Source organism: Ranitomeya variabilis, chromosome 2 (genome assembly GCF_051348905.1).
Source record: "Ranitomeya variabilis isolate aRanVar5 chromosome 2, aRanVar5.hap1, whole genome shotgun sequence".
Classification (NCBI taxonomy): Eukaryota; Metazoa; Chordata; class Amphibia; order Anura; family Dendrobatidae; genus Ranitomeya; species Ranitomeya variabilis.
In genome coordinates, this window is record NC_135233.1 from 149,804,381 (window position 1) to 149,817,192 (window position 12,812).

At 41.2% G+C, this 12,812-nt stretch overlaps 1 protein-coding gene across 6 annotated transcripts in view; it reads left to right on the forward strand.

Moving 5' to 3' along the window:
- The window catches only part of STXBP5 (syntaxin binding protein 5), a 533,536-nt gene that overhangs the window by 479,115 nt on the left and 41,609 nt on the right, over positions 1-12,812 (forward strand). For all 6 annotated transcript variants that reach the window (XM_077283080.1, XM_077283076.1, XM_077283078.1 and 3 more), the window contains one exon: positions 408-473. In XM_077283080.1, the coding sequence (XP_077139195.1) occupies positions 408-473 (66 nt within the window). The remainder of the gene's footprint in view (positions 1-407; positions 474-12,812) is intronic.

The window sequence follows — 12,812 nt, forward strand, 5'->3', positions numbered from 1 at the left end:
CTAGAGGCATAAAAAAATAACTTTATTTTAAAATTAAGTAAGAAACGTTAAAATGTACATCAGCACTCCCCAGTAGAATGTTATTAAAGCTGCATATAAGCGCACTTTTTGCCCACGTGCGCAAATGAACTGTTAATGAAAAAACTTATATTCGCTAAGAATAACTGGTGCTTCTCAGAAGCCTGTGCTTCTATATATCTGATGTGACGTACTATCCTGGGTTTCACCCGAAGGTTTGGAGGCGTGATGATTCGGCTTCTATAATGTTTGACCATCACAATAGTGATAAGGTACTAATTAAATGAATGCAAGCATCTGCAGGAATGGAATATCTATCAACCATAATTATTGATTGTTAGGAATTACAGAACCCTGCACTAATTCTCCTGTGATGTTTTATATTTTAGCTGGTCTTTGTGACATTAATGAAACTACCACAACATCAGAAGACCGTTGCAAATCCCCCACCTCAAGTAAGCATATTTTTGTGAGGTTGTCTTAATTTGCATGTATTAATTTCTAATCTAGCAGTATTAATTATTGTGGCTGTGTGTTTTTAACTACTAAATATAAACTACCATGCTTATCTTTGTCTTGGTATTTTGTTTTCATTTTTTTTTTATTTCCAATGGGGAAAAAGGAAAGTACAGTTTATTAGCCTTATGTTTTGTAGAACAAATATGTGTATTAAAACATTATTTTTGCCCTGGCATGCAAAGTTACTCTGACTGCATATTCACAAAAGGAAAGCTACATTTATTACTTTACAAGATTTGTGTGGCAACCAAAATGGGTGCTTAAAGTGTGTTTTCTTTCAATGGTACTTTAAAACCAATGTTCGAGTATGTCCAAGTCATACTTCCAAATTCCTCTTTGCAATAAGAGCAAGAATTGCCCTGTTGGATAAGGGCCTTATTACAAAAAGAGATTCAACATAAGCATCAGTTAAAAAAAAAAAAAATCTTTTTACTAGCTGAAGAATTAGTAACCCTTTTTTGCCTTAATCTATGCTATAAAAAGTGACTAGGAAGCATTTAGGTGACAGGTGACGTGCAATGCTGCCATGTAACCATGGAATGTCATGGCGATGACCATTCTTTGAGAGCATATGTGAATTGATGTAGAACTTTGGGTAGCAGGCTGCTCTCTTAGATTTAAGAGTTTGTATAGTTTAGAAAAACTATTTTATATTATGGATCTTAGGACAAAGAGAAGCGAACCCCTGCTCAGAATCCTTACCACACTTTCTTCTGGACTAGACAACAATGAGCATGTCTATCTTTGTAGAACTAGTCCTGTCCTACACTACACAGGTAGACCATTGCGTAGAACGATCACGGTGTAATACTTCTTTTGTGGCAGTGCACGGCAAATAAATGGTTTAAAGGTCAATTTACAAATCGTTCTGGCATAAAACTGTTTTAATTTTTTTTATTTTTGGCCAATTTTTTAATTGCTTCCAGCAAGAAAGGGGTTAATGAGGAACAAACTGCATGGGATGTCACTGTACAGCTAGAATAAAGTATGTAAATGTTTAACAATCTTTCAAGTGTTCATAAATTTCTTCTGTTGTATGATCTATCATTACTCAGATTTGAATGAACTTAACATCAGCATATGACTTTGTTATCAAAATGAGAATATACGTTTTTCCAAATTAATCAGTGTGTGTCTGAGATGTAAAAAATAATTTTGAAAATGATAGGGATGTTTTTATGAACAATAGAGACTTCTAATTCCTATGGATCCAGCGCAAACCGCTCCAGTGGTCTCGGCCATGACTGGAAGCTATGACATCAGGGTAGTCATTCTATAAGTTTTGGTATTTTAGTTTAATACAAGAATCTGAAGTTAAAAAACAAAGTTGGCTGTAGAGGGAAAAACTTAATGACATATTGTCTGTTGCAGATATATAACATAGTAGATCTAAACACCAAGTCGTTGGCCCACAATCAAAAAGAATTCTGCAGTTTAATAAAAGTAGGTAGATGGAGTGATTTTTGCACAACCCAGCCAGGAGAGAACACATATAGGAAGATAACTTTTATTGGAATAATAAAAAGGAACAAAGCCTACTGTAAATAATCAGTGAAACTGGTTAGGGCAATCCATGAGTACTGTAGTAATGGAGCAGTCTCATGTATGAACGAGACTAACACTCAGGATCAAATCATGCAAAACAGTGAACTGTATTGTATTCTACACGTGCCCAACTGTCCAGTGCGCATGTAAAAATGAGTTACATATCACCTAATCTGTGCAATGATATTTCGCCAACCAAAGAGAGCAGCAGGGACCACAGGCCAGATGCTGTGCTTGGTAATTACCTTTGTGCCTCGTGTAGTAACTCCCACCCTTACAAGGTTAGTTACAGTTTGTCCACTTGCCACATGCTACAAAAAGACCCCCATGGCCCATCTGATGTGATTCATCCTTTGTCCAGAGGAATCATAACAGGAGTGTTTTTGCGGGGGATTCACAGCAGAGACTTTGTGACAGGGACCCCTGATTGGGTGTGTAGAGTGCTGCACAGCCTGAATGTACTGAGGGCATGTTTAGCCCTAGATCAGTGTTCCCCATCTCCAGTCCTCAAGAGCCACCAACAGGTCATGTTTTCAGGATTTCCTTGGTATTGCACAGGTGATGGAATTATTCCCTGTGCTGGTACTTCAATTATCACCTGGGCAATACTAAGGAAATCCTGAAAACATGACCTGTTGGTGGCTCTTGAGGACTGGAGTTGGGGAACACTGCCCTAGATGGACGGTGTATGTATAAGAGAATTAGTTCAGTCCCTCCTCCACAGCCTGGGCGACTGATGTTAGTCAAGGGGTTATGTTCATAATCCCCCTACTTAATATGCTGACAACATCATGAGACTTACGCGTCTTCTTGGCGATGTGCCTGTATAACACGCCGTTATTTGTATAGGGATCATTGGTAGGCTGGTCAAGGTCCTGTCATTTTTTAGTAGTTAATTTAAAGTACCACTTCAGTGGTGTAAGATCCCTGCACCTAATATACTCACAACACATCACCTTCAGCTCTTCCCTTAGCCACGCCGGTCCTTCGCCGTCATCTCTCAAGATCTCAGTGTAAGTCTAGGAGCCAGATTTGGGCTCTCATAGACTTGCACTGAAAAGTGATCTTTGGCTTGCCCAGCAAACACTGGGGCAAGCTGGCAGGTCACAAACTGCTGGAGACTGACCAGAGTGGCGCCAATAACAGCAGAAGATGGACGGTTATTATAAGACTAAGTGCAGGGGCCTTATGTTAGTGGCACCACTCCAGCACTGCAAAAAAAAATAAAAAATGCTGGCGTGATAACGCTTTAAGGGTAAGTTCACACAGGGCGTTTTTGCTGCGTTTTTTTATGCTAATTTTCAGCTGCTTTTTACAGTACCAGCAAAGTCTATTGGATTTCAGAAATCTCATGCACACACAGTTTTTTTGTGTGATCAGTATTTTGTGCTTTGCTGCGTTTTTTGGGCATAGAGCATGTCACGTCTTTCAGCGTTTTTGCTGCGTTTTTTCACCCATTGACTTGAATGGGTGTTAAAAAAAAACAAAACACAGGAATCATTAATTGCTGCATTTATGCTGCTGAAAATCCAAGGAATTTAGCAAGGACAAAGAAGGAAAAATAGCAACAAAAACGCACCTTAACTTTATTTTTTGACGCACCTTCTTTCCTGCCAAGATGATCACGTTTTGCTGCAGAAAAAAAAAAGCAACAGAAACGCCCTGTGTGAACTTACCCTAAAGGTGCACTTCATAAGTTTTTGAACTGTCATGCAGTGAGGAAAAAAATAAGCTTTACATCTCTCTAAAACTTGAAAATCTGCTATTATCCGGAAGATGCTTTTGACCATGTAGTATTATATGCCAGTCCTTGCAGCCTTTCATATAAAAGAAAACCGTTTTCTTTATATCCTAAACGTTAAACCATCTGTTACTTTATTTTTTATTACACAATTTAATAAGTATATAAATAAACAGGGTAAAGGACTGTCGCAACAAAAGTAGGAATATTGGCTTTGGAGTTTATTAAAAATAGTGTATTTCACAACTGAGTAATTGATTTGGAAAAACACTTGTGGTGCATATTAATTTTGTTTTCGATATTGGGCTGAAATAAAAAGGTGAGCAGTATATTCAGTGAACAAGGTTAGAGAAATGGTCTCCTTCAAAAACATTTACCTGCAGATTCACTGTCACTTCAAATAGTGTTTAAATGCTATGTAGCTGGCTTTCTGGAGCAGTGGCTGAAGGGAGAACATAAAGTTTTATTTTCCCTGCATCCACTCACTTCCAGTCATTAGGACAGTGCAGGGGCTGTAACAGTCACCAGTCACTGTACAGTGAGCGCACTGTGCTCACCCGCCTGCACATTGACAAGCAGACTGCTCTGCATGAGTATTTAATTGCTATTTACCTGCAGGTTGCCACCGCATCAGCAGTAAGTAGCATTTTTGAAGGTTTCAGTTTTGTTTTTTTGTTTTTTAAAGGGAACCTGTCACCTCGTTTTTTCGGTATGAGATAAAAATACTGTTAAATAGGGCCTGAGCTGTGCATTACAATAGTGTAGTTTGTGGACCCCGATTCCCCCCCTATGCTGCCGAAATACGTTACCAAAGTAGTCGTTTTCGCCTGTCAATCAGGCTGGTCAGGTCGGATGGGCGTGGTGTCTTCCCCCAGATCTTGCGTAGTTTTCCGTTGGTGGCGTAGTGGTGTGCGCATGTCCAAGGTCCCGAATCCTGCACAGGGGTGTGAAAATAGCAGCGATGTCCGTTATTCCATTGGTGGTCGGTGGGCGCGGCCATCTTGCTTTGGCCGCGCGTGCGCAGAAGCGGCGCTCTGCTGGCCGCGGCTTCAGGAAAATGGCTTCGGGCATCCGCGCGTGCGCAGATGGCTATCGCGGCGGCCATTTTCGAGAAGCAGAGTTCGCATCTCGGCTTCACGAAAATGGCCGCCGCGACAGCCATCTGCGCACGCGCGGATGCCCGCGGCCATTTTCCTGAAGCCGCGGCCAGCAGAGCGCCGCTTCTGCGCACGCGCGGCCAAAGCAAGATGGCCGCGCCCTCCGACCACCAATGGAATAACGGACATCGCTGCTATTTTCACACCCCTGTGCAGGATTCGGGACCTTGGACATGCGCACACCACTACGCCACCAACGGAAAACTACGCAAGATCTGGGGGAAGACACCACGCCCATCCGACCTGACCAGCCTGATTGACAGGCGAAAACGGCTACTTTGGTAACGTATTTCGGCAGCATAGGGGGGGAATCGGGGTCCACAAACTACACTATTGTAACGCACAGCTCAGGCCCTATTTAACAGTATTTTTATCTCATACCGAAAAAACGAGGTGACAGGTTCCCTTTAAATACAATCTAAATTGTTATATGTTGAGATACATTAAAATATCACTGCAAATGGCTAGAATGAAATAATGGCTTTGCAATAAAGAATTAATTTATTGTTTTTCAAACTTTTATTTACAGTATTATTTTCCTTTTAAACAATAAGCAGTAAATATGTATTAATGTAATGAAGTCCACTTTAACTTGGAGCATAATGGTATTTATTTCTCTAGCACCAGCATATTCCGCAAGACATTAGAGTAACACTTTGTTTTAACACTTGCCAAAGCTTACAATCTACGAGGAAATAGGGGGTACACAAAAGGTATAAAATAATGCTTATCGTGTGAGGTCTATCCATCAATATAATACATAGGAGTATTCATATAACACTGCAGGAACGAGTCAGTATGTGTACAAGTACAGATACAGAGTGGATAATGGGAATGAACAGGATTTTCGAAGGTAGTGTATTGCGAAAACTGGCGCAGCCCAAGAGAATTGCTGGAGACAGGAGTGAGGTTCAGATTATAGAGGATGTTAGTCTTATCACATCTATATTGTAGAAATAAAAATGATTATTACACTGTGTTCCAGATTATTATGCAAATTGGATTTAAGTGTCATAAAGATTTAATTGTTTTGTTTTTCAAATAAACTCGTGGATGGTATTGTCTCAGGGCTCAATGGATCACTGAAATCAATCTTAAACACATGGGATAATTAGTTTTCCAGGTGATTCTAATTAAAGGAAAACTACTTAAAAATGATGTTCCACATTATTAAGCAGGTCACAGTTTTCAAGTAACATGGGAAAGAAAAAGGATCACTCTGCTGCTGAAAAGCATCAAATAGTGCAATGCCTTGGTGAAGGGATGAAAACATTAGAAATTTCCCAAAAACTTAAGCGTGATCATTGTACTGTTAAGAGATTTGTGGCTGTATCTGAGCACAGATGTGTTTGTGCTGATAAAGGCATAATGAGGAAGATTTCTGCCAGGCAAGTTCATCGGATTAAGAGAGCAGCTGCTAAAAAGCCATTACAAAGCAGCAAACAGATATTTGAAGCTGCTGGTTCCTCTGGAGTCCCTCGAACCTCAAGGTTTAGGATCCTTCAAAGGCTTGCTGTGGTGCATAAACCTACTATTCTGCCACCCTTAAACAGTGTTCACAAGCAGAAATGGTTGCATTGGGCCCACACATACATGAAGATTAATTTCCAAACATTCTTGTTTACTGATAAGTGTTGAGCAACCCTGGATGGTCCAAATGAATAGAGTAGTGGATGGTTGGTGGATGGCCACCATGTCCCAACAAGGCTGCAACAACAGCAAGGAGGTGGAGGAGTCATGTTTTGGGCCGGAATCATGGAGAAACAGCTGGTAGGGCCCTTTAAGGTTCCTGAAGGTGTGAAAATGACCTCTGCAAAGTATATAGCGTTTCTGACTGACAATTTTCCTCCATGGTCTAAAAAGCAGAAACGTGCCTTCAGGAGCAAAATCATCTTCATGCTGCAAAGAATACCTCTGAGTCATTGGCTGCTATGGGCATAAAAGGAGATAAACTCATGGGGTGGCCACCATCTTCCCCTGACCTCAACCCTATAGAGAACCTTTGGAGTATCATCAAGCAAAAGATCTATGAGGGTGGGAGGCAGTTCACATCAAAACAGCAGCTCTGGGAGGCTATTCTGACTTCATGCAAAGAAATACAAGCAGAAACTCTCCAAAAACTCACAAGTTCAATGGATGCAAGAATTGTGAAGGTGATATCAAAGTAGGGTTCCTATGTTAACATGTAACTTGGCCTGTTAGGATGTTTTGGAGTTAAATAGCTTTTTTGTTCAGTGAATGTGACCTCCTAATGCTGCAAATTCCACAAATGAGCATTTTCAGTTCTTTAAAACATATCAAATGTTTAGAAATTCTACTGTGCTTAATAATTTGGAACAGTGCATTTTAAGTTTTTATTCATTTTGGAGATTATACTGTTATCATTGGGAGGTTTCTTCAATAAAATTCAATGCATACTCTAACGGGTGATTACTTATATTAGACTGACTGTCATTTGCACCAACCATTTAGGAAAATCAGAGAAAAATGTCATTTGCATAATAATTTGGAACATAGTGTATTATTATAGTGACAACATACTCCGCAGCACTTTACATTTTAGAGGTGACTTGTACAGATAATAAAGACATTACAGAATAACACATAACTCAGATACCTAAAGGAGTGAGGGCCCTGTTCTTTAGCTTACAATCTATGAGGAAATAGGGGGACACGAAAGGTAAATGGTAAGAAGTGCTTGTATTTTATGATCCAGCCATCAATATAATAGGGTACTCGCATAATTCTGCATAAGTCAGTCACCAGCCAGTGTAGGATTCTTTAGTGCATACTCCGAATTGGAAGCCTATTTGCAATTATGTAAAAATGTAATGCTGTTGTATTTATGTATGAGGCAAGTTTTATAAACCCGTTCCGTTGTCAGTCTGGCAGCAGAGCACAGAGACTGACTGAGCAAAGAGTAAGACTGAAGGAGAAATTTTTTTTTTTTCTTTTTCTGCATCATGCTTGAATGAGCAGATCAGTAGTGCTTAATAATAATAATAATTTTATTTATATAGCGCCAACATATTCCTCATCACTTTACATTTTAGAGGGGACTTGTACATACAATAGACATTACAGCATAACAGTAAACACATAGATCAAAACCAATACCAAGACGAATGAGAACCCTGCTCGCAAGCTTACAATCTATGAGGAAAAGGGGAGACAAAAGGTGGATGATAACAATTGCTTTTGTTGTTCGGACCAGCCATAGTGTAAGAATGTAATGTAATGCTGCAAGAACCGGTTATCAGCCTAAGTATGTAACAGTACAGACACAGAGGGCTAATTAAATGCATAAAGCATGTGAGAACATGATGCGAGGAACCTGGTTATGGTAAAAATTTTGAATGGGCAACACATGGATATTGGGTTAAAGCATTGAGACTGTAGGCCAGTCTGAACAAATGCGTTTTTAGGTCACGCTTAAAACTCTGTGGATTGGGGATTAATCGTATTAACCTGGGTAGTGCATTCCAAAGAATTGGCGCAGCACGTAAAAAGTCTTGGAGACAGGAGTGGGAGGTTCTGATTATTAAGGATGCTAACCTTGGGTCATTAGCAGAAAGGAGGTCACGGGTAGGGTGGTAGATTGAGACAAGGTAGGAGATGTAGGGTGGTGCTGAGCCATTGAGTGCTTTGTGGGTGAGGGTAATAAGTTTGTACTGGATTCTGGAGTGGACGGGTAGCCAATGTAATGACTGGCACAAGGTAGAGGCATCGGTGTAACGATTGGTGAGGGATATGATCCTGGCAGCAGCATTCAGGACAGATTGGAGCGGGGGAGAGTTTGGTAAGAGGGAGGCCGATTAGTAGAGAGTTACAATAGTCCAGATGAGAATGAATAAGTGAAACAGTAAGAGTTTATGCAGAGTCGAAAGTAAAAAAAAAAGGTCAAATTCTAGAAATGATTGAGGTGCAGATAACAAGAGCGAGCCAGTGATCGGATGTGAGGGGTGATTGAAAGCTCAGAATCAAGTATGACAAGACAGCGGGCATGTTGCTGGGGAGCAATGGTGAACCATACATGGAAATGGCAATGTCGGGCAAGGGTAGGATAGTAGAGGGAGAAAACACGAGGAGTTCAGTTTTTGACAGGTTCAGTTTCAGATAGAGGGAGGACATGATGTTAGAGACAGCGGTAAGACAATCACTAGTATTTTCTAAAAAGGCAGGCGTGATATCAGTAGAAGAAGTGTATAATTGGATGTCATCAGCATAGAGATGGTACTGGAAACCAAATCTACTAATTGTTTGACCAATAGGGGCAGTATACAAAGAAAAGAGGAGGGGGCCTAGAACCAATCCTTGAGGAACCCCAACAGTAAGGGTAAGATGAGAGGAGGAGGAGCCAGCAAAAGATACAGTGAAGGAGCGGTCAGAAAGAGAACCAGGAGTGCTTGTTCATGATCATGCTTCTCGGCCTTACAGTTGAGACACACATCTCACTGCGCTTCTTCAGTCTGCAAATCTGTCCTGAGGCACATGCTTAGAATGGGTTGCAGCTTTAAATATGTGATGGAGTCCATTTTGATCACATTTTCAGAGAACGCTATTAGTCATAGCCATTTATATCAATGGTTTCTTTCCAAACTCCATTCTGATAGTTTTGCAACATTTTGAAAAGTTGAAAATGAATTTGGTTAAATGGCGATTTCCTTCCATCCTTCCCCCTCAAAAAATGAAAACAAGTAAAGTTAGATAATAAAGCATAACCTAAGTCACTACTAAAACCATTTTAATTCTAGAAGAAAAGCGGACAGACAACATTGAACCATGGCCCTAATGTGTTATTGATTTAAGATAAGCTTGCAATGTTCTGCTAAAATCAAGATGCAGATTTGTATATCTGTACTTCTCATGTACTTGGTTGCAGATACAGTTTAACATTTATTGGTTCATTAGAAGAATTTTACAGGAAAGGAAGGTGCTCCTGCCCATCAGAGGAAAGCAATGGCCGAAGCTGCAGAAGAATGGGAGAATCTTAAAATAGGATCTTGAAATATAAAGTGGAATATTTAGCTCTGTACAAAAGTTTTTTTACTTGACCAATATTTTACCCACAGGTGAAAGCGGCTAAAAGTTTATTTACACAAACATTTAATTGTTTATAAGATGAACAATTTGGTAATATTTTTACACCTAGTACATATTGGAAATAGGATCTGGGATGAGAATAACCCTTTAAATCCACATAGGTGTTACTCCCAGTGGTGGCGCACATGGATTGGTGGACCCACTGTTCCACAGTAATGGGCCTGCCAAGGAAGGTATGTGACTACCTGGAGCCTCTCATGGTGGTGTCAGGCTTGTGTGGCAGGTAGCTGCCTGGTACCACTCCTAGGCAGAACCAGATACTGCAGCTGCTAACCCCATGGGTCAGGTACGCTGACACTGAATAGGGCTTCGTTCAGACTAAGAAGTTAAGCTTGAGTTCACTGCAGAAGGGTACCGACACAGAGATTCAGATAGGGACAGTGTTCAGGGTTCTGGCCACACCTGGACCAGGAGAGTTTGGGAACAAGACCTGGCCACACCGGGACCAGGGGTTCGGATTCAGGATGCTGACCACACCAGTATCAGACCAACAATTAACCTGTAGGGGAGGCTTCCTACTAAAGAATGTTGTTGCATCGGCAGCTCCCCAAGGGAGAATGGAGTCTTTTATACAGGATGACTCTCAGCATTTGGCTCGGAGCCATCCTACAGGTGAACTAATTATACTACATGCCTCTCAGCAACATTCTGAGGGCATTTCACTATATGTGCGCTGCACTTTTAAGAAGGGGGAAGTGAATTCGCTGCCAGGAAGTGCAGCGTGCACAAAACATGCCAGCAGATGGGGACCACACTGCAGGGCCGGAGCAGTGAGTATGCCAGCATCTCAGCATGGAGCGGGAGGGGAAGCCATGCAGGGGAGCTGGCAATAGTGTTACAATAGGCTCAACCTATAAAGCGATTGCATGTTGCTGGGATATGTCATCACTTCATGAACAGTGGGGGGTCTGGCTGCAGTTCTTCTGTATGCTGGTGTAGTTTTCATTGCATGGGACATTCCCTACCACCCAGCTGTGCACAGAAGTGCCTCTGGTTCTATTCACCTGAAATACCCACATTGCCTTTCCCTGCACTGACCTTGGCTGTGAAGGCAAAACACAGTCAATGGTGTCAACTCCACTAGCTGTGTGTCTTTCATTAGAAGATTTAAACCAGCAGTTATGCTAAACCTGCTCTGCAGCACAAAGCTGATCAGCATGATTTAGACTGCTGGAGACCCTGGCAAAAAGGAATTGCAATGGGAATCTGCCACAGCCTATATATTTATTCTGTTACATGTCTGAAGCTTTTAGCAGCTGCTTTCCATTAGCAGGTTGTCTCCTATGGACAATTTGTGCCCATATTCACATAATCGAGGAAGCCGCCACTTTGTATTTCCCAAAACTTATACTGGATAGCTGTCATATAAGAGTCCCTATCTCTAGAAGTTCCTACCTGTTCATGTCTTATATAGTCGGCCACCAATTTGAACGGCTGGTAAATATTGCTCCTTTCATTGCAGCTACTGCAAATTGGGTTGGAAAGGTGCTTCTGCATATTTAAGCATGTATAAAACAGCAGTGATTTTTACAGTGTGGTGACAACAAGTTGCAGTAAAAAGCAGCCTTTCTGTAACCTTTGCAGATTTGCAAAAAAAGCGCAATTTTAAAGAAACAGAAGTTATAGCAAACACTTCAATCTGTATGTGTTCAACCTCGTCACAACCATAATTAGTAATTGTCGTCCTGTTAGCATGACGCACTGTACACTCCCTGACAGAAGTTGTCGCTTATCCATGTTATGAAAATTAAAGCTTATAACCTGACATTAAATTCATCCATTTGTTGTGTAAATTATCCTTTTGAAAGCTGGAACCCTCCGAAATGTGGTTTAGGTTAAGAAAACAAATTGGCATCAATGCAGAAATATTGATCAGTTAATGGACACAGAATGGTCAGATTTTGGAAAGACAAAAGTTTTGTTGCCTGGTCATATAATGCACCCAATCCTAGTTTACATCCTCACCTGTGCTCAGTAACTGATTGGTTAATTAGTGTGTGTGTAGAAAAAGAAACCCAGCACCCCAGACCTTCACTTGAACTGCAACTTGAGCTCTGACAGCATGCCAAAAATCCACCCTGCGACTAAAGCCTGGATTATCAAGTGCTTGAAGACCAGATCCACTGCAGAGGTGGCTGGCACCTTTAATGTGTCTCAGCGTCAAGTACAAACAATTAAAAAAAGATTTGAAGAGACTGGAGATGTGTTTGACAAGCCCAGGTCCGGCAGACCCCGCAAGACAACGGCTCAGGAGGAACGTTTGTTGGTTAGAAAATCCAAAGCAAGCCCCTCTTCCTTCAGCAGAGCTCCAACAGGCCTGGTCACCTCAAGTCCCTGTGTCAACTAGAACAGTTTGTAGGATACTGTCTCGAAATGGCCTCCATGGTCGAATCGGTGTCCAGAAGCCAGCACTAAACAAAAGGCAAATAAAAAACTGTGTGGCATTTGCAAGGTCCCACAGCCTGCTAAACAGATTGACGCTGGAAAAGTGGCAGAAGGTGGATTTCTCTGATGAATCTTCAGTAGAATTACACCACAGCCGTCGCAAATACTGCAGGAGACCGACTGGAGCCTGAATGGATCCAAAATACACCCAGAAAAGTTAAATTTGGTGGTGAAAAGATCATGGTCTGGGGTTACATTCAGTATGGCGGTGTGCAAAACATTTGCAAGGTGGAAGGCAATATCAATAGCCTAAAATATCAAGAAGTATTAGCTACCTCTTATTT